The sequence below is a fragment of the Xiphophorus couchianus genome, chromosome 5 (assembly GCF_001444195.1).
Source record: "Xiphophorus couchianus chromosome 5, X_couchianus-1.0, whole genome shotgun sequence".
Taxonomy (NCBI): domain Eukaryota; kingdom Metazoa; phylum Chordata; class Actinopteri; order Cyprinodontiformes; family Poeciliidae; genus Xiphophorus; species Xiphophorus couchianus.
In genome coordinates this window covers 10697388-10720906 of record NC_040232.1, presented here as the reverse complement: position 1 = coordinate 10720906, position 23519 = coordinate 10697388, and the positions used below count along the sequence as shown (strand labels likewise).

Genomic DNA, 23519 nt, shown 5'->3' with positions numbered 1-23519 from the left:
TAACATTTAGGATGAGCTCAAAAAAATGCAAATGTAAAAATCTTAAATGTTAAGGTGAAATTGTAGCTGGTAACAGTAGTTTGTGAGTCGGAGGTTATAAACCTGGACACAATGAATCCAAGCATACATGGCCTCCCCAAAGCCTTGATCTCATTCATTTAAACTTTATGGGTGATGATCAAAAGCAGAGTCCATGCCAGAAAACTAACCAACTTGAAAGAGCTCTACCATTTATGATAAGGAATGTTGTAAAGTAGCTGAAAAAGTCAGAACTTTGTTCACAGACACAAAAATGTGTTGCTAAAGAACATTCAACCAAATATAGGTTTGGGTGTAACGTATGTGAGCCTGCAAGTATAATTTGAGTCTTTGTGGATTTTTGTGCGTTAAAATAAAAATTGTGAACCCAATTGGTGTTTTTTTTTATTGCTTAAAATCACTGGTTGAAACAAACAAACAGTTCAAATGCATTGCAGCCCAACATTAAAATTAGATTCCTGCTCATAATAAGTAAACATGTCACCGTCTTTTCACTGGGGTGTGGGTTTCTTGTTAGACATAATTTACAAACCTATAAAGTACTACCAATTTAAAATACATTTTCATAATGCCATAATAACTTGGAAGGCAGTCCATATTCATGATAACAAATGAGTAAGGACACCCACACAATACCACAACTGTGCCCCACATGACTGCTCTACCTAAACTCCTCTTACCAAACACACACGGTCCCAGAAGCAGCAGCTGTGGCATCATGGCTTACTGCTGAGGGGTTTCTGTCAAGAATACGTACATGTTTCCCCCACAGCTGCACAAAGAATCTGTTTTGTATGCGAACAACTGTGGAGCTCTTGGTACATAACGGGGAAGCAGCATTGGATGGGTCTGTCTTAGTTACTGCCTGAAAAGTATATTGTTATAACAATACTTTCAGATTTTTTTTTCTTTTTTGAAATTCTGCTCCCACAGACGACAGAAAGAGATTTTCTTTGACCACAGTCTAGTAAAATAGCATCTGCTCATGATTTTTAAACCACCCGGTTTTACATCTTTCTTTTTAATCAGAGACTTTTATACAGAGAAATGGTCAAAAGGGTCTTGTTAACATTTAAAAAAGCTCAGGCAGGGATTATTTCCAAATGAAATCATAAGAGTGGTGGATGAAACTGAGAAACTGACAGGGCTGCGGACACACAGGCGGTCAGAGGAGATTCCAAAGAGGCCTGAGTCATCTCAGAGGTCATTTGAGGGAAATGTGAACCACTTGGTGGATGTGGGTGTGGGATGGGGGGCTGGAAGGGGAGCTGATCTTTTTAGGAGGCAATCTTACCAGTGCCCTGTGGGAGGTATGAAGTATATGCAGCAGTGAACCCTGGAGTCTGGGATCCTTTTCTTCCTGTTGATGTTGATTTCCTCCTGCAGGTAGGCTTCATACTGGTCATTGATGAACTTCATGATGGGCTGCCAGCTGAAGCACAAGTGTAAAAATGAGTTGTTTAACTAGCAAACATGAAAACATCTCGCTATAATGTCTATTTACATTTTTCAAACCTCAAAAATGTTTTCCAAGTTACATTTGCTGGCTTTGAAATATTTCACTAAGATTTAGGCCAACACAAAGTAGTGAAAAATTGTTAAGAGGAAGAAAACAAATGCTTGTGTGTACTTCATACTGTTCTATTTCACAGAATAGTATAAATTGAACTGTTCTGTGAAGGCCTTACTGGTTTGTTAAAGAACAAGAGAGAATAAACAGCATAATGAAGACCAGGGTACACAGCACAGAAAATTGTGGAAAACTTTAAAGCAAGGTTAGGTTATAAAACAATATCACAAGAGAACTACAAACCCACTAATACTTGACTGTCCAACTAAACTGACCAGGAAAGGAGATCTTAAATCAGGGAAGCAGCCAATAAATCAATGGTAACGCTGGAGGAGCTGCAGAAATCCAGAGCTCATGTGGGAGAATCTGTTAAAACAACTATGTGGTGTCTACCCCACAGATCTGACCTTACACGGACAAATGTTAAGTAGAAATCAGTTGGAAGTAGCAAACATGTGGAAGAAGAAGCTTAACTGAGATGAGACTGACATTCAAGATTTTAGCCAACGTGCAAAGAGCTAATTCGGATGGAAAACTAAAACTACAGTTCCACTGTGAAACATGGTGATGGACTGATCATGCTGTGGGGCATTTTTATTCAGCAGAGACATATAAGATGGTTAGAATTAATGAAGAAATTAATGACATTTTCCAAGGATTTTAAATTTTCAACCCTTGAATAAAGGCTGAAAATGGGGGAGAGTTTCACGTTCCAGCAGAACGACGACTATGAACTGCAATGGACATGTTGAGATAAAAGCACAGGCTTTTGGTAGAATGCCTATGCATTCTACTTTGCGTTGGTCTATATCAAATTAAATAACTTGAGGCTTGTTGCCGCAGCATCACAAAGTGTGAAAAAGTTTATTAATAACATTTATTTTCATTCTCCTTTAAAATTTGATGGAACGTGCAGTAATGAGTAACCAAACATAGTCATGGAGGGAACTGACTTCACTCACCAGTTTTCATTGTTGATTTGATCTCCAAAACCAGGAGTGTCAATAACCGTCAGCTTCATCCTCACTCCCTTCTCCTCAATATCTAAACAAAAACAAAACAATTTCCATGTCAGGGAATAATTATGTTGATGAAAACAATAGCCCATATGGAGAAAAAAAAACACACTGCATAATTAATAACACCATATGTGCAGTGTAAATGCTGTGGGCTATTAAACTTGAATATAGGCCAACCGTGACTGATGGATTTAATTTCAACCGTCTTGGGGATCCTCTCCTCCGGGTTGGACTGGACCGATTTATTACGGCTCACCTTGGATTTGAACAGTGTGTTCATCAAGGTGGATTTCCCCAGGCCGCTTTGCCCTGAAAAACAAAAACACAAACACGCAAGAACGTCAGATTCCCATCTGTTTTTTTGTTTTCTCTTTCACAAGGATGCAAATGCATTCCCTTAAATTCAACTTTTTGTATGCTTAACCCAAAAAGCCTGGACAAAACATTAGGTCTGAGGTATGGGGTGTAGTGTGTGTGAGTGTGTCTGCATATTTAAGAGGACAAGGATCGCAAGCGTGAAGCTGCAAGGTCATATGAGCAACCTGTGGGGGCTTGGAGGAGAGATGTATTCGACAGACCACACACAAAAGAATTATCACCCACCAAGGGATGAATATGATGAATTAAACCTGGCTGTCTTTGTGATACATTGTTAACTCAACAGAAATTCCACATCTTGAAGGGAGGAAGAGAAGCACTTTAACATGGTTCAGTTTTTCTAGCCGTTTTTACGTTGTAGTTGAGGAACCACAAAGAATGAGGCTAATAGTGTAAGAAATATTTGTTTTTATAAAAAAAAAACATTTATCCAGGGAACTGACATTGAGGGAATTTGTCCCTGGATGCCCCCTCAGCCCAGTGCAGGTGGTTAGAAGAACCCTAGCTAAAACAGTTACTGAAATGGAGAGACTGCTGCATTGTTGTTGCACAAAGCAGCATTATCGCAGATCTTTCCTGCCAGCAGCTGTTACACTTTATAACCATCACTGCTCCCCACAAACTCAATATGTCTTTAGAGCTTTGCTTTTATTTTCTACATCCCATTTTGTAGTTTTTTTTTCACTTCTTGTGTCTACATATACAACAGACAAACAAAACTGGTATCTGAAAACAAAATGAGAAGATGTCACCTTGTTTGCATTTTTAAAAATATAACAAAGGTTTCATTAAACTTCAGATGTATTTTAAGCAACCATATTTAATTAATTTGAAATAATGCAGTTCAGGTTCGAACAGCCAGATGCCGTCAAAAAAATAAAAAATGCATTATAATAGCGACACACCATAATTTAGCATTAAACACGGTTATGGTAACAAATCCAGTGTTTGTGTCATTCTTGAAAAACTCTTAGAAAAGTAAAAGGCCTCATGCAAAAAAAATGAATTTAAAAACAAAATCTTTATCAGGAAAAAATTAAAATACAAAACATGAAGATCCAAATCTCTTATAACCATTTCTCTTCCTTCTTTAAAACAAAACAGCATACGCAGGCAAAAACCGTAATGAGACTGCAATCTTTCTGCTTAACATGCGGTTCTACAGGAAGTAAGCCTCTCAAAAACTGAATTTCACAATAAAGTTAGTCTAAACTAATATTAAGCTTACTGAAAAATAAAGAAAAAAGGCATTGCACAAAATATTCTCCTTGACAACTTCTCCTCATGTGTCCAGCCATATATTTCTAAAATGTTCGCCCTGTGTAACAGACAACCCCAATATATGGGAGGATGTTTTAAGTCAATAATTCCTTAATATTGATGAAAGAGTGCCAGTTCCACTAGCAGATTATTTCCCTTATTACATGGGAAAAATGTCTTGTTACAAGCGAAAAAAATCTGCCAGTGGAACAAGTACTTTTTAAAATCAATATTAAGGAATTATTGACCTAAAACAATCTTCTATATCTTGCTGAAAGTTATTTTTCACTCATTTCATGTGTTCTAACATTTATGCACTTAAGACTAGACCAAAAATACTTGGTAAGACTTTGTGTTTTTGCAGTGTACGTGCAATCATGTAACAAATACAAAAGCTTTTGTGAAGTGCAAGATCATGCATTAGGAATGTAGCTTTGTTTAAAATGAACTTTTACACAAACTCAGCCCTTTTCCTACCCTTTGTCATCAGGCCCTGCGGGAGTCAACTGTCATGTGGAGCTTTGCCAACTTACTAGGTCTTCTGTTGCACCCAGGGAGACACTTGTCCTTTTACACCAACTTCACATTCAGGCCACTCAGTGAATTCATCCTCCAGCACATGCTCACATTTCCGTTGCCTCTGTCACAGACACACTCACACTGGAGCGTATTAGCTGAAGTCAGCCAGCAGAAGGGGGGGGGGGGGGGGGGGGGGGGGGGGGTCAGAAAATACTCTGTCTGAATGCCACAAGATTACAGGAGCAAGACGAAGACCACAGCTGTTCTAACCTTTAAAATGACCCGACTCAGACTCCATGAAAAACCTTTGCTTCTATCCTTCTGTCCATTCTTCACAGGACTCTTCATACTTTAATTAACACTCTGGTGTTATCACAATACCAAGCATCACTCTCAAGTATCTACAGGTAACGAAGCACAAGAATTGAGTCATTTTTCTCAGGATTTGTTGAACCAAACACAAATAGCAAGTCAGCACCAGCCTGACTGTGAGAAACTGAACTTCCATGATGCACTTAGGTACGTGTCTGCTAACACTTGGTCCAAGGAATCTGACACTATAACTGTTGCGTTGTACATTTGCTCACTCGATAAGAATTTGACGTGGAATCACAAATTTATTGTCTGTTCTTTTTCCATCTACTGCTGCATAAAACATATTTTCAGCAGTTGCACAACATTTCATTTCACCACACGAGTTTTGAATTTTCCTTCAGGTGTCGGAGCGCTGCAAGCGCGTACATGCCAGCCGTTTACAGGGTTGTGTAGTCTGTGTGCCACATGCAATATAAACTGAAATTATGTCAAAAGTCACTTAATTACATTGATGTCAGTAATGCATGCAAATTCTTTGTGTGGGATTAATTAAAAAAAAACAAACAATTTGTATAATTTTTGACCAGACCAGTAGTACTATAAACACCCTCCATGGAGTTCTGGTTCTCCTCTCTGCATCCTCTTTTTACCCTCTTTTTTTTTTACTAGTATCAATATTTCTCTCTTGGAAAAACACAGTTTATGTTGCAGATCTTTGTTTGTCATGCCAAGAGATTCCTTTTGGAGCTGATGCTTCACCAACATGTGAGCACAAACTGCTGCCCTCCAGGGAAAGCTAATTGCTTTCAACAGAAACTCTCAGCGTCAACAAAATCAAAGCATAAAAAACATGATTGTGTTGCCAAGCCACTCGTTCCGTTTGCGGTGAATTTTACTCTTTGAATTGTTTTCATAATAATCAATGTATGAACTCATCCAGAATAAAGGCTGTGGTCACTATTCACTGGCAATAAGTTGACTTTGAACCTTATGGATGTCCCATCATTGCATATGGGCAATATATTTCTAGACAACGACTACATTAGAGGGACTCCATGCATGTAACCAAGCATGGGTGGATCAAAAATGTGGTCTATAACATCATTGCTTTTAAAATGTTGTGTATTAGTTTTCTATTTCAAAGTCCAACAAGTTAAAACACGTCAATGTTAAATGAGCGTTTGTGCAGATTTTGGGGGGAATTGGGAGAGAGGGCAAAATCCCCCAAAATGTCCACTTACCAAAAACAGAAATCTTAAGATTTGTTCCCCCAAAACCTCTGGGCCCAAAGCCACTGCCTTAGTAAACTTTTAGCAAAAGTCTGGGTCAGTGTGTACAACAGGAACAAGTTAACCCAGGGTACACAGACTAGGGTTTCAGTATACATGGAAAACCTTTAGTTATTACCTTTCAATGAATATGGCTCTGAGATGTGGCACTGACTGTTTCAGAATATCCCTTAACAGAAATGGCAATCTGTTATTTTCGTTTTCAGCAGGATAAGCTGCTCACGCCTCAATGGGTAAAAAGGCTGACATAAAATTAAGACTGACTGAATGATAGATATGGATGTATACAAATGCAATGTGGGGATAAGATCATCAAAAGTGGACTAGATACAGTTTTCTTTTCACACTTGTCATTTTACATCTCAAAACAATTATTAATTTTATTGGGATTTTATTTGATAGACCGGTACGACAGCATATATAAATTAGTGGTAAGTGGAAGGAAAATTATAATTTGTAATTAAAACTTGACAATTTTTGTATTTAGCTGAAATAACACCCTGAAATAAAATCCAGTGTAATAAACTGCCTTTAAAAGACAACAAACTAGTGATACGCTCCGAGTAAAAAAAAAAAATACAGCGGCTCTGTGAAGGTCTTAAGGTTTTCTAAAGAATGTAAGTGAAGAAACAGCTGCAAGAAGACCATTGGCTACAAGTACTTTTGCAGGACCCTGTATGAGAACAGACCATTTCAAAATGCTTTTAAATGCAGTAAAGTCATTTTTAGATCACTACTGTCGTTCCCAAAGTATTTTTTGGCCATCACATTTTTGTCTTTTTTGCCTCCAATGACAGAGAACCAGAAGGTAAATAAAATTTGTTTCAAACACAATCAATTTGGACTGGCAAAAACTGAGAACAGTACCAACATTTTTAACTTGTGCTCTTCTTGCCATTAGCAGACAACTGTTTATAAAAATTGACACAAATAGATGCATACACAGACTTGATGGAGCGGCCCGATTCATATTGTCTTACTGTCACAGTCAATGTAACAGCTGCTGCTGATGCGAACGCTTCAACTTGTCAGACTAATTGTCCCTCTGAGGCTGACAGCCTCTTTTTATCCACTCAAGCTGCTTTGTTTGTTTGGTACACCATGAATACACAAACAAAAAGAAACCATGTGGATGAAGGCGCCAGGCTGGCATTTCTTCTAAGAAATGCTTAGAAAAACACATTAGAAAATGTTCAAAGTGAGTAATGAGAAAAATAATTATGTAAATGCTGACTATGGTTTTGCGTGTCTCTTTACATGCCATTCTGAACTACCAGTTCTTACTGTTACGGCATAAAATATTGAATGTTTTAAATTTTATATTGTTTTTTTCTTAATTATGGTAAACACCACACATTTGGGAGTAATAAAAGCTTCAAGCTCTCTTAGATACATGTGTGTCAGTTTAGATTTCAGATCAGTCTCTTGTAACATGCAAACATAATCAAATTTAGAGTCTAGTTCCTGCTCGTGCTTGATAAAAATCTAAACAAACAATCAGTGATTACATCATTTCACAAACCGGAGCAAATTCTACTGTTTTCCCTTAAATTTAGCTTCTTCTTCCACAAACATTCCATGTCAAAATTTTGTGGCTGATTTCCGATCAATGTTAGACTTGCCAGTACCAATTTTTTTAAAACAATCTGATTCATATTTAAGAACTAGAATGAATAGAAATGTGTTTTTGTGGTTAGTATTAACATTTATATTAGGGCCAGAGGTGATGTCAGAAAGTAAAGAACAAATATTTATGGAACTGAGATTTCAAATAATTGTAGCATGATTATTAGCATGTTTAGCATGAATATTAGCAATTAGCTCACTATAGCCTGGAGAAAAAGCACAGGCCAGTTTCCAGGATCAATGTATACCACCCTTTTAAAAAAAGAGCTATGCTTTTAAAACCACAATACTTTTCATAAAACACTTTTCTTATGGTTTATGCTTGGGTCAGGGCTGCATTGATGCCACCCGCAGTCACTCTCATTTCTGCTGTTTACACAGAAGTAAGTCAGCTGTTTGCAAAGTCATGCCATGGGAAGTAAAGGAGCACCTCCCATTAGTGTTATTAAGATAAGGCTTTTCTGAAATGCAATGGACATGCTAAGAAGACAGAACTACATGTTTAGTAAGCAGCTAGGCAAGTAAGACGATAGTCTGGCTAAAATAAACAAGCTAATTACCCAATTTTAGCTTGTTAAAAGAGCAGAGCAGCAATTTGGAAATTTACTTAAATACTTACACTAAATTCAGTGGGTGTTTAGTCCATGTTTTACTTCAGTCTTCCATAATTGCTCATCACTCAACCAGATGTAAGCTTACAGGGAAATGTAAATGTGCATCACTACATGTGATGGAAGTTGAAATCAGTTTTTGATTTTGGTAAATATCTTTAGGTGAAGAAAAACCTTTTGTTAAATCATTGTCATGAAAAAATGAAGCAGACTGACAATATAATTGTTACTTTCCTGTTATAAATAATGGAAACCTGATCATTTTTATGCAACTTTATGTGACAATTTTAGGTTAGAGTCATGATACCTTGGAACTCTCTCTTACAAAATGTAGGTTTACCCTGATTACTCATAAAGAGCTCTGCAAACTGAAGATGGATCCATTAACTCAGAAATTTCTAAAATCCCACGAACATTTCCAAATCCTCTTCCTTCCACAATAGACATAGGTTGAAAGTTAAAAACAACAGACTAGGCTGGCTGCACTCTGTTCAGTTTTCCTGTTATCTGCTGAAAATCTCGCTTTCTCACTGTCTCAGAGGCTACTGCTCACGTCTTCACGTGTAAAAATACAGTTTCCTTTTAAATAACTTGAATTCATCTTAATCCCGACACCGACAGTGAAAAAAGGCAACTTTCAGTCTTCTTGCCTCAGTAACAGCCAGCAAACTGAAGAGTGTTGTGTCACCACAACCTGTTAGTTTAGATATGATGTGTTTACTGATCTGACGGGTTTTTTTTTATTTTCAATCACTCAGTGGCTGATGTGGATTGGCTGAACTGAAAATAATCAGGTTTTGGTGTGATTTCTTTGTGCCTCTGTTTTATCTGGCATTTACGTTTATGCTTGTATTAAATGATTACAACTCACCCACAACCATGAGGTTGAGCTCAAAGCCTTGTTTCATGGCCTTCCTCCTCATCTGCTCCAGGATGGCATCGATGCCAACGTAGCTGAAGTCTCCTCCATGGCTCTTCTCCCCCTTGCCTTGAGGGTTGGGATGATGGGGCTTGGTGGACTCGGACATGTTGCTGTGGCTCAGGCTGACCTCTGACCCTGAGGAAAGGCAAAAATAAACAGAGGAATTATTCACTGAATTATTCAAAAGGAACTGCTCAAGATGTGAATACAAGTGAAACTGAGATGAAGGGTAAAGGCGTCTGAACACTAAGTAGTTCATTTCCTGTGTGAAACAAGGCTCCAGGCTTCAAATCATACACTACTGCACCTATCCATTATTGAAATGACAAAGCTTTTCTTTTTGTCACGAACTTTTCAATTAAACTTAACCAAAATAAAAAAGCAACAACATAGCTGCACTGCAAAACAGTAAATGTACATGTTTTTGAAACAATGGGTGCAGAAGTTTGAATTCCAGTGAAAAACTCCAACACTGCTTTGCACGAGTCTAAAAGCAGCAAGACAAACCAGACAAAACATGGTTTGGACACAAAACAGTCACTACAAATCAGAACTTACCTCAATTTAGAGGAGGACTGCTGAAATGAAAAATGAAAATGAAGACAGTCTGCCAAGGCAACGCTGCAACAAGCAGACTAAAACACAGCTCGGCTCTGCCAAAATGTGCTAGTGCATGCTTGCAGAAATCGAGTCACTCCTCTCGGAGGAGGAGACAACAGTTTCCTGTGCTCTAACAGAAACTTTTGGTAGTGTCTGTCTGAGGCTTCAAGTCACAAACCACAAACACATGTTTAAAGCTGAATGACAGCTTTAAACATATTCAGTCTACAGGTGTTTATCGTCGATTCTTCTGGTTGACAAAATCACAAAAGAGAGAGTTCAGTTTAAACGGTGCACAGTGACGAACTATACTTTTAAGAGTGGGATGTGTTTGTAATGGCCCATTCGTCTTTGCAAAACACTTTAACTCAAGTCAAATTGGGGGAAGAGAAGCACCTCCTTAATTCAAAAATCAACATCGATTCGGAACTACATTTAAGTTTGAGCTTTGACTAAGCCATTTGAAAACATAATGATGCTTTGGTCTAAACCAGTGGTCACAAACTGCATTCCTTGAGGGCCAGAATCTTGCAACCTTTAGCTGCGTCCCTGTCCTACACACTTGAATTAAACAGTGAAACTGCCTCACTAGCATGAAGTCAAACTGTACAGATCCCTACTAATGAGCTAATATTTGAACTAGGTGTGCTAAACCAGAGAGACATCTAAAAATTTCAGGACCCCGCCCTTCAGTACTGGAGTTTGAGACCACTGGACTAAACCATTTCACTGCAACTCTGGTTGTAAGCTTAGAGCTGGTATTTGCTGGAAAACAAAGTCTCTAACAAGTTCTCTTCTCAAGGCAAACTTTATATTTTCTCTGTACAATTACTTTTTTCTTGCACTAAAGCTAGATTTGCAAAGTGCCCAACTTACAGCCAGTGCTGTGAAAATCTGCATATCCTCCAGAGTTATAATGGAGGATCTTGGCTGCTTCTCTTATCAATGCTCTCCTTACCCGGTCAGACAGTTTAGGTGACCTAAACACATCTAAGGGTTTGTAGTTGTGCTATACACTCTCCATTTTCAGACAATGCATTGAAAAGAGCTCTTTGAGATGTTTAAAGCTTTGGATCTCGTTTTATGACGTTTTCCTGCTTTCAAATTCTCCACAACTTTGTCCCTGACCTGTATTCTCTTTTTTGTGTTATGACGTTTTATTTCTGAGGTGTCATAAAAAGCAGCGCCAGATGCATGCTGTTCTTTTCAGACAGTTGTTTCTAAAATACTTTCTAAATATTTATGTTTAATCTTCCCATGCATTCATTTTTTGCAGGAAAAAAAATTACACTGCACTGATGCTTAGGGTTTAACCAGTAGGAAAACATTTACAAAGCACTGCACACGCAATGTTTCTGAGGAACGTTTGTAATGACCAGTTGATGCAGCACTTGCAGTATGTGGGTGTTTTTTAAGGTTTTTCTTACTGTAAAGACAGAGGGCTAATAATACATTTCTAACGACTACTTTCGTCTGTCTCCTCATTAAACACCATAAATCTGCATGTGTCCTGTGATCATAGACTCTTCTACCTCAGACTTCTACATGGATTTCAAATGAATACTTCTGAAAATCTTCGTCTCTTCCAAGACTCACAGAATAACTGGAGTTTAGATTAGAAGGAAGAGCGCCACACCTTCAAAGTCGCCGTCAGTCCTGCTAAATTTCAATGCTTTGACAGTTTAATGGTTAGCTGATGCACTTCGATACCACAAACTGCTCACCTAAAATGTAAGAGCCCCACTCAGTCAGTAATTAATCTCTATAGAAGTTTTTTTTCCCACTCTCTCAAGATGCAATTTACCTCGCAGGACATTAATTCAAGTAAAAAAAAAAAAGCAAACATGACATTTCTGGAGAACTGTGTAATCTATAATGTAATGTCAGCCTTCAGTTAGCACAGCATCACAGTGAGCACAAGTTGATTTAGAGCAGCAGTGCTTAAGAAACCCAACACATGTCTTGGATTTTGTACAATATTCCTAAGGTATTTGGATCCGTTTACATTCAGCTTTTGCTTGCAAATCTTCCCATGCAATATCACAAGGTATCATTTGGCTAACCCTGTACATGAACTGTTTCATACTGAACCCGAAAGGCATTGGAAGCCTCCTGAACGATGAATGATGCAGATAAGCTCTAATGACATACAAGTCTGTAGCCAAGCTGCTTTTTGGGCTCCATGACCCCAGAACTTGTACAAATAGAAAACATACTTTAATAGAGGAAAATACACAGCAAAGGCGCGGTGACAGCTACTCTGCAACAAAATTGACTTCCCCTTCATAGGCAGGCACTAGTACTTTCAGAGGCTGTATCTCTTCCAAGAGACTGCAATCTTCAGCTTCCCCCTACCTGTAAAAACCTCTCATAACAAAATATTTTTGTTATAAGAGGTTATAAGAGGCATAAGAGATTTCTTCATTAAATCTGCAACTCAACATTATGCCATAATAAATTTTCAGATCATGATAGAGGTACAGCATCAGTTAAATCCAAACCGTGCTCACGTGGGAACAATTTAACTGACGCACCAAAAAGGAACAACGTGTCAGCCATGAGAAACTGAAACTCGGTATGGCAAACCAACAAGAACAAACAGTACAAACAATAGCATCAGTGAGTGTATCAATGAATCTCTTCAGGAACTGAATATGGTCTCTAATGAGTAATCTCTTTAAAATATAACAAGAAAAGCTGGCCAGTTGACTAGTTTGGAATTTTTAGCTACCAAAATTTAATAGACGTAACCAGTAGGAATGGGCCAGTTACAGATATTAAGACATATACTGTACTAATATATGTATATATATATATATATATTGTATATTTTCAGTTCTTTTAGATGAGATTTCATAGAAAGAGATGCTGTGACGCACATGTTCTCTCTTTTACTTGTTTCTGTGTATTGCTGGTCAGCTGGCTAAAAGGCAGCAACTGCAATTTACTGTGATTGACAAAGATACATTTGCTATTAAGAAGTCGTACTGTCTAAATAAAATGGCCTTTGACAATACCTTTTACTAAGTTTATCCAGTTTTTCCTTCCAGATTAGGGCTGAGTCACTACCTCAGTTCAAGTATCCTGTAAATCTTGTGACCTCATCTCATTTGAGTCAAATTAAATGAATAGGCAGATTTTTTAAAACCACATGTTAACCAACTGAGGGACAGCTACACAAAAAGGGAAAATATTGTAAAAATTATGATGGGTTTCTATTTTTGCATCATAACTGTAATAACGTATTACTAAATAACAGTAGTTACCAAAAACTACTGCTTTTGTATTTCAGATAAAAGTCAGATCCTTTTCTACATTTTATTTTACATTTTTTGAATAACATATCTTGAAACTGTTATATTTTCACTCATTGTCGCCAAACAATTTGAACTTTGTACCATCCCATGATTACTGCAAGAACATGCTACACAACACCAAGCAAATTATTTTATATTTTTTACCACAACATGCAACAGGAACATTTAGAGGTTCGGCTTTGTTTGAATGAATGAAGTGGATGAGTTTTCTTTGCATGAATGGATCAATCGCATCAAAGAGATAACCCCAGGCTCTGGTCATTTATTTTTAAATGCAGACACTTTAGAGGTGGGTTCAGGATTTAATCGCTCACATTGGTGAGGATGAAGTTTGCTCATAGGTTGAGCAAACTTCAGAGTTACTGGTTGCAAGGTTGTCCAAAAGATTGCATGACATGTTTAATAAAAATGAGTTCCTGCTGTGAGTTTTATCTTGGTTTCCTGTTTGTCACTGAGGACTTGACAGTAGAAAAACCACAGACTTCACATCCGCAGTCAGGCAGCTCAGACGTTAGCAGCTGAACACAGGAATTCATTTATTTTCTACTATTAGAAGCACCTAGAATAGCAGGTGCAATGTGTTCTTCAGGAACATACTGAATGATGACACTGAAGTCATGTTTACTGCTTCTTAATAGGATATTAGTTTTATTAGTTAATTTTGGATGGAGTGGTGAGGAAGTAAAAAACCAAGGAAAATTGCTGCTTCACCTCTGGCTAGTATTGTGTGTTTTTGTGTTTGTTTTTTTGTCTTAAATAAATATAGATAATAGGGGGTTTGACAACAAACTCGCCCAAGAAGACGAAATGTCTGAATCTAATTGCTCATATGTTCCCAAAAATGTTCCAATAGCAATACTTATTTTTCTTTTTTCCCCAAACTACCTGCTCAGACCTAGCTCTATTATATTGGAACATTGTTTTGTCAGAGGAAGGCTCATCTTTGGTTGGTTGCCTAGGTGAAGACATCAACACACCATGCAGCACCCCATCCTACCAGATGTCACAGCAAGAACCATCTGGTCCACATGAACGAAAGAAAAATATGGGGCAGTGAAATGTTAGGATAACTACAGACAGCTACAGATTGACCTAGAGTGGACAGAGTTTTGGTCATAGATGAGATGTGGTGAGCTCAATTTTTAACTAAATATAACCCAGCCTAGTTTTAGAATCTAGACTTGAGCTCCACGCTTTGGCGAATTACTGAGAAAGACTCTCAACCATCCAATTGGTGGAGCAGATTACATCCTCCAAGACATTTTTCCTAAATCATTTCTTAAAGTTTGTTCAGTTATTTTCCCAAAATCATTAAGCAGATTGAATGGCTCCAACATTCTCAGGTGTATTTATGCTATAATTTATTTTGTTGGAAAGTTCTCAAATTACTCCCAGTCATATGCAGTAATGAGCTGCTCTGAATCACTGTATGAAATTAAAGTCATTTAATGACATAGATTTTGATGTTTTTAAACCCCCAAATTATCTGCTGTGACTTTTATATTTTCCTGAAGGGCTGTCTACCAGTATCAACATATCCAAAGTTTTAAAAATTTTAATCTCAAAAGCCGCCAAGATTTTTTGCCAAAGTACTTTAAATTGGGTTGTGTGGAGCACAGAGTAACTCTGCAGTGCTCTATGACCACCACTTGCTGTGCAATGCTGCCTAGCTTGCTGAGGAAGGCCTAAAAGATAAAATTAGATAACTGGTTACAACAAAATCAGAGTAACCAGTGAATAACATTGCTACCAACTGTGCCACTTTGTAGCCCAAATCATAGGTATTCTTTTATTTAAATTTTTTTTTTTAAATGTTAAATCCCATGAAACTATGGTGTTTTATTCAAGGTTATACCCTGAAATCTCATACTAGCCCATGCCTACTTTAAAGTTAAGGAAGCACAGTACAGTTTGAAATGAGCGCTGGATTATGATGAACGTCATAAGCATAATGCAATTGTTGGGTCTGGCAATGCCTTATGGAGTAACCATATTTAAGTCACTGCCACTGATCAATAATAAACTGGAGATCAGTTCCACTCACAATGACAAGCCAAACACAAGATCAGCAATAACAAGCTTAAAAGGATTACACAGATTTGATTACACTAAACGTCATGACGGTTAGCATTATGGCGGAGCTTCACTGATATTAACTGCACTAGCTTCTCATTTCTTGTGCTACCTACTGCATCTGTACTTTTTAAGTCTAGGTTCACATTCCACTGTACGGCATATGAGGCCAACAATGGCTGCACACTGCCATAAAACAAAAACAATTTTCAAAGAGGTCTCAGGAATGCCACCAGACACTGTCACTTGTGATGGCCTTTGGAGAATGTAGCCTTTGGCTTTATGTGGAGCAGAGCAGATGGTCTCAAACACCCCTAAAAGACTGAAAAAAATGTGAGGAGACAAAGAGTGGGGTCATCACATGGGGGGAATCACTGAGATAAAGAGCACTGCCAGAGATAAGTGTTAAAATACCAGAAACAAGCCGCCTGAGCGCAGCTGGGATCAATGGTTGTAAGCGGAGACTGACTAAATGAAAAAAAGCAAAGTCCAACACAGCAGGGAGGACACTGTTCTGCTGTGTGCCATTGTGAGAACCCACTGACCACAGCTATAACTCAAAGCCTGAACATTTCTGAGAAACATGGAAGGGAAACTAGGAGGGTCCTACCGCAAGACCAGCTAGCAGCTGCAGAAGGGGAAGGGGTATTGGGAAAATTGACAAACAGAGCCCGTAGTGCAGTAAATCTGGAAGCCACTAATCACTAAGTGGTAAGGGGGGCTGGCTGGTTTAAATACTTTCATTCTGAATGTGACGAAGCAATTCATGAGGAAATTAGAAGTGTTTCACAGCTGACCGTTAACTCTTCAGGTTGTGATATTTCAATGTTATGCAAATATTTTGTGTTTTAGAAATGAAGGGTGAATTCCCTCACTTAAGAGGTTTCAGACAGTAATTATTTCTTTTTTTAATTGAAATGTTATTATAATTAAAATATATCTAGCTTTCAGGTACATTTTTCTTTAATGGTCAGTAAGTCACTTCAAGTGAATCATTTAGAAATTCACCAAGCAGAACTTTTGTAAACCTGTAACCTGCTAATACTTACTCAGGCTGATTCTAATGTATTGATTTAAAATTAAAATAAATAATAAAAGAGTGCACCTTTTTTTTTGCTTTTTACAAATATCTAAAGGATTACTTTTCTACAGAGGAACTTTGCTGCAATACATTAACCTTCCTGTTATCTGCTGACATCTAATGCAATGTAAATGAACAACAGGCATCCTTCTACAAAAATTTAATAGGCTTTCAAAAAAGCTTCTTATTCTTTTTCCTCTGACTTCATTTCCATACACCTTACTGAAAACAGCTGACACATCGTCTTCTCTCTGCAATACCATCCAAACTGAGAAGCGTTGTCAGCGCGATTGAGTACAACTAGGTATGGCGTGTTGACTGCTTAGAAAAAAAAGGTTGATTTCTAATTTCCAAACAAATAATTACCAATCAGGACACAAAGTCATGCACAAAATAATCAAATTTTCTAGAAAACACTGTGAGAAACAATGTTATAACTCCAAAATATCAAGATTGTCAAGTTGATCAGAAATAAAATGTACAGGATGCAACCTGATTATTCAAAGAAAGAGACTAACTCATTTAAATATGACCATGTTGAATTTCTCCACATGCCAGAAACTATATGTTTTATTTCCAGTCATAATTTCAAGAACCAAATCTGACAGATGACCTATAATTACTTAATCACACTGCCACAGCGCTGAAGAAGAGACCACCATAACTGTACCTCCCCCAGCGCCGACAAGCTGTCAGCCCTGAAAGAACATGACATGTCCGACTTCCTCCCAGCAATGACATACATGTAGAGCAGAAAGCATTGTCTCCTGTGGGCATCCACAGAGATAAACAGAGCAAGACATGTACGCAGAAATGTGTCACCCTTCACTGAACAACAAAGAAATAACCAAAAAACAGAAGTACTATGTTAAAGGCGTAGTATAAATGTAACCCAGTTGCAGAGAGGAAGAACTTTAGAAAAAACAGAAATGTAAAAAGCAGCATTTGCAGACAGTCACGTTGTTCACAGTTAAACATGTTCACACCTCGCCTCTTTGCAGCTCGACTGCCTGCAGGCGAATTCTTTGGTCAGAAACAGCAAAAGTGTGATGATCGTCCACAACAGCAACAAAACACTAAGCATTTACAGATGTTGTTGTATCATTCAAGATTTCAGGTTTGAAAATGGACGTGTCAACTACACCCTATACAGTTTCTAAAAGCAACATCTGTGTCTGGAGTTTGGCTAAAAGGAAAGGAGACCAGCCCTGAACAATCATGCTGACGTTTTCAATCACTTGTGGTTGAGTTAGTCTTTATCAGAAGCTTTATCTGGTTAGCAATCCTTTAAACATTGACTAGGTGGATTGAAGCACTTTTTTATGTAAATCAATGCTTTAAATGACAAATATTTATATCCAATATGATGCAGTTGCAGCACTGATTCAACAGAACGTCTGTTCTGTATAATACATGCAAGTTCATTAACGAAGCAGCCTTTGTTTGGAAAATGGTATATAGTGTTATTAATGAACCTTTAGTACCTCAAAAGTCGAGCCCCATTGAGTGGGTAGGCACCATTTTGTCACTCAAAGAGTGAGGTGTGATTTTCACACCATTTCTCAGTTGGAGCGTTCAGGTTTCAAAACCCACCTCAACCATTTGACTGATGGAAATATTACAAAGCTGTCAGAGTCTAAAATACTATCTGAAATAAAACATAGAGACAGCTGATCTGCAGAACATGATGAAGTCTAAGCTCTGGACAGTCAGGTGCTGATCAGTGGTAGTTAATACTTTTGAGATGTTACTTCAGTATTTCTACATAATGTTTTTTGCACTTGAAGTCATCTGTTTTGTGATCATGCAGTACAATTCTGCCAATCAAAAAAATTTAAGAAATCATAATTTTCTTATCTGGGCTGCTGTAAATTGAATTAAAAGAACAGTAATTTTAGTGACCAAAGAGCTTTAACTCTGCAGGATGCAGTGGAAGCAATTCTAATATCTTTTGCCTCATAAATCTGAAATTTTACTGAATGAATTATTATAATCCAAACACAACCTGGAAAATTATTGGGCTCAAAATATATTTTTTTCCCTTCTGCACTTTAGGAATTGGACAGGGAGTATAACAATGTGGTATTAGCTAGCACCAGGCAATTAGTTGAGCTATCTCCTGGGGTAGCATCCCAACTTAACAGAGTTGTTGTTCATAACTTGCAAATGATTTTAAAACAAAGTTGCCTAAATCAGCGTGACGAGTGACACTGGTTACTTTCTACATGACGGCAGTCTTTTCAAACCAAAAAGTTTCCAAAGAGGCAAATTTCTCCTTTTTTGGTTAAAGAGCATTTGGTTCTTTTTAGTCTTCTGAATAAGCAGTTCTTAGCAATGAGAGGGGGAGGGGCAGTGCTGCAACCCCAGTTACTCCAAAGTTTTCTCTGGCATCTCAATAAAAGGACTTTAACTGTGTAAATAACTCAACAGTAGCAGTTTTGAATCTGGTTACACCGTGATACTCGTCCATGTCCAGACATAATAAACTCAGTTTGCTAGGACAAGTCTTCTCTGACCTCCTTAGACTGACAAAAAAACTTTAGGAAAGAAAACTTCTGATCTAAGACACCTGGGTGTAGTATCCAACAATGCAACTATTCAGGAAAGAGAGGGCAAGTCAGAGAGGAAGACCATGTGACACAGTGAACATGTGGTTGATGGATGATACTTCGAAAGTCTGAACGCTTAACATAAATCAAAGGTCAGTTATTATTTTCTGATTAATAGCAGATCTGAAAATCTAAAAATAAAACAAGATAGATTTTTTTTTTCTTCTCCCCCAACAAATTATTGTTGAGACAATCAAAATTAAGCTGCATCAAAACAGCTTGGCTTCACTGATCTGGGCCAAACTGAGGCTGGGAACTCAAGGGATTGTGGTAAGAGGTGAATCCACAGAAGAAAGACAGACAAATCACTAATAGAGTGGGAAGAGGCTATTTTGATTGGTCAGCTGAGATGGTCAAGCTTCATTTTGGAAGTTTGACCATCTATGCATGTTGCAGAGCAGAGGACACAATGGGGGGGGGGGAAGAAAGAAAAGAAGAGGGGAGGAGGAATGGGAGTGCTGACCCCCCACACTCTCTCCAATGACTGAACAATGAGAGAGCAGGGGAGCAGATATTCCACCAAGTATAAGGCTGTCAAACAAAATTACGGTCTTTCCACACACCTCCTCGCAAAACACGCTCAAGCTTCACCTTTCTGCTTCAGAACTTCAGTCCAAGCACAACACAGCAACGAACACCTGGCAAAATGAGAAACAAGCAGCTTCAACACATCCATTTCAACCCCCTCTCTGTTTTCCTACTTTACTCTTCAAGCCTAACACTTTTTTTCTTTCTTCGTGAAACCATTCCCAAGTTTTAGCACAAGACAGAAAGAACAGAGCAAACATGAAAAGTGACAACTCACCCAACCCTTTCCTCTCCTTCTATTTCCTTCTCTCCCACTCTCTTCCTTTCTGAATCACAGCTCCAGCTTGTGAGGCCAAACTGCTTCTGTTGCTGCTGCTCCCTGGCCACGCCCACAGTGTCACGTGACCGCCATCCCAAGGCACTCGTCTGCCACACCCCTCATTCAGAGAAAGTCAGTGGAGAACTTTAGGGAAACAGGAGAGTTTTCCCAATCCACGTGGGAGCGAGAAAACCCACTTGAGAAAGAAAAAATTGTCTATGTCACAACTGAAAATGCAAATAGACTTCAACCTGTGTGTGTGTGCATGATTGTGTTGGTATAATATTATCTTTCCCTCCTCCTGTGTGTGTCCATCTGCTCCTTCCCTCCCACTGCTTTGTTTAACAGAGGAGGGTATTAAATTTTACAAACTGTGTGTGGACCAGCTGAGGAGATTTGGTCATCTCCTTTCCTCAGCGATCACTAGCTCTCTGTCTCTGGGAGGCACAAACACAGCATCCCTCCAGCTCTGACTAACACATGATTAAACCCATGACTAACTCAAAACTCTTCTATATTTAGACATTTAAAGAGATCATTTGTAAAAGAGGCTATACTTTAGCTTGGATTAGTGTAAAAACGGGGGGCCAAATAAGACCGCTTAGCATGATAAGAAGTCTCATTAAACAAATAAAGCCAACCAAATACACACACTTGTAATCTTACAGTGTTTTAAGTTGTGAAAGGCTATTTTATGTCCAGATGTGGTGATAAACAATATACAATTACTTTTATTTTAGCCTCTAGCATTACATTCTTCAACATCAAATGGATTTGAGATGTTTTATTAGACTAGAATATTGTATTCTGACTAAATTCTTCAAAATTTAGCTCTATCAAAAGAAAAAAATACATACTTTAATTAACCCTCACTTTGATCTACTGTAATCAAAAATTAATAATTTGCTTTTTTGAATAAAAAAGAAAAGATGTGGTTGTGGATTTTTATACTTCAGTCACTGATTTCACCTTTGCATGTGGCCACAAATTGCTTATAGTTTTATACTAAAGCATGTTAGGCTCACACAATACACATGGAAATTATTTCCCACATAACTGGCATCTATTCCTTTAAGAAAGGATATCCTAAAGGCTAAACAACACCAGCTAGATTGAGTGAAGCTGCGTCGAATTTAACATTGGCAGCAAAACAAATGAAACTGTTTCCAAATGTTTCCTAGAAATTTGAATCACTCCTGCATCCTGTGACCCCTGCAAACCCGAACTGCAAGACTGCAATGTCAAAAGGAAAAAGAAATATGTTCTGGGAATAAACTTAATGATTAAAGTGAAAGACGGGTTGAGATTATTGATGAGTTAGAGTGACATGGACAACTCAGTGATTTATTTGTTCCTGTGTTGATATGGGTTGATACTTTTTTTTCCCATCAGCACACCGGCTGAAGGTCTAAGAGACGTTTATAACGTTCAGCAGAAAGGCTTCCTTCCTGCCACGGCTGGGTTTCAGTCTTTGTTTTGGTTGTGGTTTTCTTGTGAAAGTCAAAGTAGAAAATTGTGTTTATCGGGTACTTTTGGCAAATGTAAAAGGTATGTGTATTAATTGTCCTTATAGACATAATGAAATTAATTTTAAAAATCTCAGAAAATATGTTGAATCCGATCTGAAAGAACTGACATGGAGCAGAGGTTTGTCTACTTGGAAGGTCACTTAAGAATCTTACAAAAATTGAATCTGTGTTCTGCAGACAAAGTTATGCAAACTTTTTTCAAGAACACAACTCAACATTTACGACCTCTTGTCTACAGAGAAGATATCTGATCTGTCTTTGCTTTAACTTATCGATGTTTTATGAGTAAGCGAGGATTTTTCTTCCAACATTTCTTTTTCTTTTTTGTTTAAATTGGCTTTGGTGTCTCTTGAGAGAAATCTTAAATGTTTTCCCCAACATGCATCAACAGTGTAGCCCTTTTGATATGACAGCATTTTGTTGCATATCTCCTCTTATCAAAGAAAATGTTCCCATAAAGTTGTCTCCACTCAGTAAGCAATGTTCTCTAGATGAAACCCATGACACACCAGTGTCTCAAGCTGCCATTTCCTCTTGTGGGAACCTAAGATCAAATGAGAAGTCTGTATGATGTGACAGACTGGAAAAAAGAGAAAAAGTAGCATTTACAAAATCAAGGGAATGGATAGTGTGTGGGTGTGCATGCATGCAAGTGACCTTGTTCATTTCCATTCAACACAAGCAAGCTAAAGTGTTAAGGTAACAAGATACGCTCCTGACAAATACGCTTTTATATTTACCTTGTTCTTGTGTCTTAGGAGAAAAAAATGTGAGGATCTTTCACCTTAACCCCAGAGAGGTTATTTAGAAAAGCAACCAATCATGAAATCCTTAGGGCTAACGAATCGTAATCTCCAATCAGAGGGTCCATGTCACGTCCAGCCCATGTCAGATGACAAGAGAAGAGGCACAAAAGAAGAGTTGATGGTGAGTTGGACGGAGCTAAATACAGGGCAATTCTAGAGGAAAACCTGTTAGAGGCTGTGAAATATTGGACAGAGGTGGAGGTTTACCCTCCAGCAGGACAAAGGACCTAAACATAGTGCCAGAGCTGCAATGGGAACCTGTAGATCAAGACTATTCATGTGTAAACTGATTTTTATCCAATCTGCCTTTCAATCTGTAAAGTTATCTACATTACAACCCACATCAAAAATTAACAACTTTTTCAGTAATTGCGGAAAAAGTTGGTTCTGCAAAGTGTTGACTGGAGGGGTGGGAGAGGTCGGGTGAGTACAAATACACACAGACTTCTAGAATTGGATAAATAATAAATATCCTTGCACTTCCCAACTTGCACTACCTTCGATCCATCACATACAAATCCTGATAAAATTGTTTTGAAGTGTTTGGTTGTAAGAAAACAAGAAGTGAGAAAGTTCTTGGGAGTATGAATCTTTGTGGGAGACACTGTTTGACGGGTCAGTGGGGGAGATCTGCGACTGGCCCAGGTCAGGGATGATTGCTGAGGATAGATGGAGGAGTTTGAAGGAGCCGATTAAAAGAGTCACTTTTGTAACTCAGCAGCTCAAGCGACTCTGGGACATGTTCTCATATAGAGAGGGGGAGAACAGAAAGAGAAGGAAAGGAAGGACGTTAAGGAAAAGAGGAGACAGGAAGAAAGAGATAAATAAGGAGGACGGGGGTGGGTAGAAAATTATTGCTCGAAAAGGAGAAAGGGAAAAGAGGAGGAACATCTGGCTTGGCCTGGATATCTACAGGGAAGATAGTTCTGTTACAGTCTTCCTGTTGTGTGTTTTGTGCCGCTGTTGCTCCACTCCCCTGTGGTGCAAATGGAGACAGCATGTGTGACGAGTGAGGACTCCCCACTGCGGGCCCCCAGGACTCAGCAGCCTCCGTCCCTATCTGACATCACTCCCACATGTTACCAATACACTTAAATTAAAGTACCGTA

At 38.3% G+C, this 23519-nt stretch overlaps 1 protein-coding gene across 8 annotated transcripts in view; it reads right to left on the bottom strand.

Annotated features, from left to right (window-relative positions):
• The window catches only part of septin9b (septin 9b), an 82183-nt gene that overhangs the window by 9219 nt on the left and 49445 nt on the right, over positions 1–23519 (bottom strand). For 5 of the 8 annotated variants that reach the window (XM_028017844.1, XM_028017843.1, XM_028017842.1 and 2 more), the window contains 4 exons: positions 9498–9683; positions 2806–2937; positions 2572–2653; positions 1334–1471 (listed from right to left, as the gene is read on the bottom strand). In XM_028017844.1, coding sequence (XP_027873645.1) covers positions 1334–1471; positions 2572–2653; positions 2806–2937; positions 9498–9683 — 538 coding nt within the window. Of the gene's footprint in view, positions 1–1333; positions 1472–2571; positions 2654–2805; positions 2938–9497; positions 9684–10106; positions 10244–19791; positions 19812–20033; positions 20184–23519 lie in introns of those variants that run through there. The other 3 variants (XM_028017846.1, XM_028017849.1, XM_028017847.1) reach the window with 3 other exon arrangements.